This window comes from Colobus angolensis, unplaced genomic scaffold (assembly GCF_000951035.1).
Source record: "Colobus angolensis palliatus isolate OR3802 unplaced genomic scaffold, Cang.pa_1.0 Scaffold95, whole genome shotgun sequence".
NCBI lineage: Eukaryota > Metazoa > Chordata > Mammalia > Primates > Cercopithecidae > Colobus > Colobus angolensis.
In genome coordinates this window covers 4,618,526-4,623,525 of record NW_012123487.1, presented here as the reverse complement: position 1 = coordinate 4,623,525, position 5,000 = coordinate 4,618,526, and the positions used below count along the sequence as shown (strand labels likewise).

General features: G+C 40.5%; 1 protein-coding gene across 1 annotated transcript in view; it reads right to left on the bottom strand.

Annotated features, from left to right (window-relative positions):
• PECR (peroxisomal trans-2-enoyl-CoA reductase) overlaps positions 1-5,000 on the bottom strand; it is a 49,380-nt gene that overhangs the window by 11,182 nt on the left and 33,198 nt on the right. The window contains exons 5-6 of the mRNA XM_011932304.1: positions 2,461-2,557; positions 283-393 (exon numbers count right to left, since the gene is read on the bottom strand). Of these exons, the coding sequence (XP_011787694.1) occupies positions 283-393; positions 2,461-2,557 (208 nt within the window). The remainder of the gene's footprint in view (positions 1-282; positions 394-2,460; positions 2,558-5,000) is intronic.

Genomic DNA, 5,000 nt, shown 5'->3' with positions numbered 1-5,000 from the left:
CCAACAAATGCCAGGTAATAAAATAATGTAGATGAAAATACAATAAAACAAACTGAAAAAAAATGCTGTTATTAATTTATACCACATTCACTCTCAAGTACAGATTGCTGTCAGTAGTCAAAGCACAACCAGAGTATCCCTGAGAGCCAGAAAGAACAGGGGAAATGATCTGGTGGCAGTGGGAGAAATAATGTCGTCCAGACCACATAAAAATGACACTGAATTACAAATTCCAAAGTATAACACACAGCAATTCTAATCAATGCTGGAAACATGCCTTACCTCCTCAGGAACACCAATTCGTTTAGCAGGGATTTTCTGAAAAGAACTTTCAAAGGCGCTTTGTCCGAAAGAACCATAGTTCTCCACAGCAGTCTGGGAATAAATAATTCCCTGTGTTTAAAAATAAAACAGGGACAAAATAAAGTGCATTACATTTTAATTATAAAGATATCAAGATAGTCTACTGGCATTTCAAACATTAAGTAGCTTAAGTCAAAAAAAAGTTAACAGTGCTGATATTAATTTTCCTCCATGTTGTCAAAGGAGTACAGTACCCATCATCCTCAAATGGATGATCTCAATGGTTATTTTGTGACCTCCTCTTCCTCCTAACCATATCCTGGATTTTTTCATGAAAGACTTGCTTTCTGAAGGTCATGATTATGTAAGTAAATGAAAGAGGCACTTAACTTGGAACAATGGGACAGGGGACTCTGTCTATTTTAGTTTCCATTTGGCTTCTCTGCTTTACAAGAGAAGACTGGGCAATGGCTACGTGAGACTTAGAAAAATGCAATATTTTCTTGGCTTTTTTCCTAGATTGAAATCGCAAATAAAGCATTTGAATCCAATACCAATAAACTAAAATTTTAATGGTTTAGAAATTTTTAAATGTATCTTTCACTAGCTTTCTAAGGTCAGGAAAATTACTCAAAAACTGTATCCCAGGCCAGGTGCAGTGGCTCATGCCTGTAATCTCAGCACTTTGCAAGGGCGAAGCTGGAGGATCACTTGAGCCTAGGAGTTTGAGACCAGCCTGGGAAAAAAGGGAGACTGTGTCTTTGCAAAAAATATAAAAAAGAATTAGCTGGGCATGGTGGCACACGCCTGTGGTCCCAGCTACTCAGGAGGCTGAGTTGGATCACTTGAGCCCAGGAGGTCAAGGCTGCAGTGAGCCGTGATCGCACTACCGCACTTCGGCCTGGGCAACAGAGCAAGACCTTGTCCCAAACATAAAAAACAAACAACAACAACAACAAAAACCAGTATGTCACAAGATACAGCCATTTGTAATGGATTCAAACTGTTAAACAAATTATGGAGAGGAGGGGAGGAAAGCAAAGTTAAAATAAAATTAGAAAATTTGGCAGTTTTAATTACTTCAAATGATACTGGAGAGATATAGTGGTTTCCAATTACACAATATGTTGCCTTTTATTTAAAGAGGATAAAATCTAGAAGTATTAAAATTTGGTCATTAAACCAAAAAAGTCTCTGAAAGGCAAACATGAATTAGAATTAGTAGGAGTGCCTTTGTCAGAGATGAGTTTACTAACTTCATGCTTGAAGTCAGTCATGCTTAGTCTTCACTGAGTGGCACATATAACACCTGTTGATATCACAGAGATAAGATCTATAGATAGGCCGGGTGTGGTGGCTCACACCTGTAATCCCAGCAATTTGGGAAGCCAAGGTGGGTGGATCCCGAAGTCAGGAGATCGAGACCATCCTGGCTAACATGGTGAAACCCCGTCTCTACTAAAAATACAAAAATTAGCCGGGGGTGGTAGCACGTGCCTGTAGTCCCAGCTACTTGGGAGGCTGAGGCAGGAGAATCACTTGAACCCCAGGAGGCAGAGGTTGCAGTGAGCCAAGATCATGCCACTGTGCTCCAGCCTGGGCAATGGAGCAAGACTCCTTCTTAAAAAAAAATACCCAGAATGGAGAATCACTTGTTTAACATTCTTGACAATCTGGCTGTAAATCAAAGAGTACTTCTGTAACGACAATTAGACTTTCTGGGCTGGGTGCAGTGGCTCATGCCTCTAATCCCAGCACTTTGAGAGGTCAAGGTGGCAGATCTCCTGAGCTCAGGAGTTCAAGACCACCCTGGGCAACATGGTGAAAACCCATCTCTACTAAAATACAAAACTTAGCCGGGGATAGTGGCGTGTGCCTGTCGTCCCAGCTATTCAGGAGGCTGAGGCATGAGAATCACTTGAGCCCCGGAGGTGGAGGTTATAGTGAGCCACGATCACGCCACTGCACTCCAGCCTGCGCGACAGAGTGAGACTCCATCTCAACAAAAAAGAAAATTAGACTTTCTCATTTTATCTATGTTTTAAAGTCAATCTTTTATGCTATACTTGCATATTACCAAATACCTCTATCAACACCACAAATGGAATCAGAAAAGCATAATTTGTCAATAAATTTCAATATAGATCGTTTACCTACAGGGGCAACACAATTGATCCTGACTCCACTGCAGGCCCATTCCAAAGCTAAAGATTTGGTGAGGTTGTAAACACCTGCTCTTGCAGCTCCAGAATGCCTTTGAAAGACAAAACATAAACAGGACAATCGGCTTCTGTTGCATATTTCTCTTGTTCACCAAGCTGGCAGGTATGCCAACTACCTGACAATTCCACCAGAGACTTCTTGCTATGGAGTCTGTCTTGTTAAGCTTCTGTCTAAACAACGAAGAAAAAACTATGTCCTTCAATATTAAATCCAAGTCACAGCTGATCATCAAGCAAATCTCACAAGGTATAGATCCAGATAAGGCTCCTCAAATCACTATGCAAGAGGAATACTTTGAAGAACTTTGATTATAAAGGAAAACAAATCGGTAATTTTAAGGATTTCAAGCATGTGGTTGTTTTTAAAATCAATTTTAAATAACAAAGGTGGCAAGGTGCAGTGGCTCACACCTATAATCCCAGCACTTCGGGAGGCCGAGGCGGGCAGATCACCTGAGGTCAGGAGTTCAAGACCAGCCCAGCCAACATGGTGAAACCCCATCTCTACTAGAAATACAAAAATTAGCCAGGCATTGTAGCTGGCATCTGTAATCCCAGCTACTCAGGAGGCTGAGGCAGAAGAATCACTTGAACCTGGGAGGCAGAGGTTGTAATGAGCTGTTATTATACCAGGGCACTCCAGCCTGGGCAACAGAATGAGACTCCATATCAAAAATAAATAAAGTACGGGGTCTTGCGTAGATAGACACTATGGCTTAGAATTTCTACTTACAAGATCCTCAAAACCAAATATAGGATAATTTAATGCGAGAAAATTAACTTATACAACTAATTAGCAAAAATTCTTCCAATCAAAGCCATTTGAAATCAGATGGTAAAAAACAGATTATTTAGTAAATCTTGTTGGACTTTCTTTAACATTTATTTTAGCATAAGTCTGCTGGTGATAATTCTTGCAGATTTTATATGTTTGAAAAAGTCTTTAATTCATCTTTGTTTTTGAAAGATATTTCAATGGATGCAGAATTCCAGGTTTGCATGCTTTTTTCTGTCGGCACTTTAAAGATGTTACACCACTAACTTCTAACTTGCATTGGTGCTAATGAGAAATCTGTTCTGTATACAATGTATCTTTTTCCTCCAGCTGCTTTTAAGATTTTCTCTTCAAAAAAAAAAAAAAAAAGATTTTCTCTTCAGCACTGGTTCTCAGCAATATGGTTATGATGTGCCTTGTACACTTTTCTTCATGTTATTTGTATTGGGATTTATTGAGCTTCTTGGATCTATAGGTTTATAGTTTTTATCAAATTTGGAAAATTTTCACCCACAGTGTCTTCAAATTTTTTTCTGTCCCTGTTTCTCATTTCTCTTTCAGAGACTCCAACTATCTCACAGTTCACGAAGGCTCTCTTTTTGTTTTCTGTGTTTTTGAGACAGAATCTCGCTCTGTCGTGCAGGCTGGAGTGCAGTGGCACGATCTTGGCTTACTGCAACCTCTGCTTCCCGGGTTCAAGCGATTCTCCTGCCTCAGCCTCCCGAGTAGCTGGGTTTATAGGCGTGCGTCATCACGCCTGGCTAATTTCTGTATTTTTAGTAGAGAGGGGTTTCGGCATGTTGGTCAGACTGGTCTCAAACTCCCGGCCTCAGGTGATCTGCCTGCCTCAGCCTCCCAAAGTGGTGGGATTACAGGCATGATCCACCGCGCCCAGCCTCAACTGAACATTTTACAAACTGAGTATGCCTTATTCAAAACGCTTGGAACTAGAAGTGTTTTGGATATCAAATCTGTTCAGATTTTGGAATATTTGCATATACTACCTTGTATAGCATCCCCAATCTGAAAATCCAAAATCTGAAATGCTCCAAAAAGCATTTCCTTTGAGCATCATATTGGTGCTCAGAAATTTTCAGATTTTGGAGCATTCTGGATTTTGAGTTTTCAGATCAGGATGCTCAACCTATATTTGTGTAATTTTTTTTTTTTTTCAGTGCCTGTTATCTAAGGTTGCAGAAAAAGACCTTCTCTATTGCCTCTTAAAAATGTAATCTCTGGCTTCCCTAAAAAATGGAAGGAATCAGAACGTTGAAAAGATACTAAAGACATCAACAAATATATATGTATTTTTAATCCACACTTGTCAACTGCTAACCTTGTGTTTTTCAAGTTACTTCCTGACATATTGTTTTTCTCCTGATTCTATTTGGATGGCCTTTAGATTCTTCTGAAAGAAATGACTGAGATAGGCCAGGTGCGGTGGCTCATGCCTATAATCCCAGTACTTTGGGAGGTTGAGGTGGGCGGATCCTGAGGTCAGGAGTTCGAGACCAGCCTGGTTAACATGGTGAAACCCCATTTCTACTAAAAATACAAAATATTAGCTGGGCGTGGTGGCAGGCGCCTGTAATTCCAGCTACTCAGGAGGCTTAGGTAGCAGAATCGCTTGAACCCAGGAGGTGGAGGTTGCAGTGAGCCGAGATTGTGCCATTGCACTTCAGCTTGGGCAACAAGAGTGA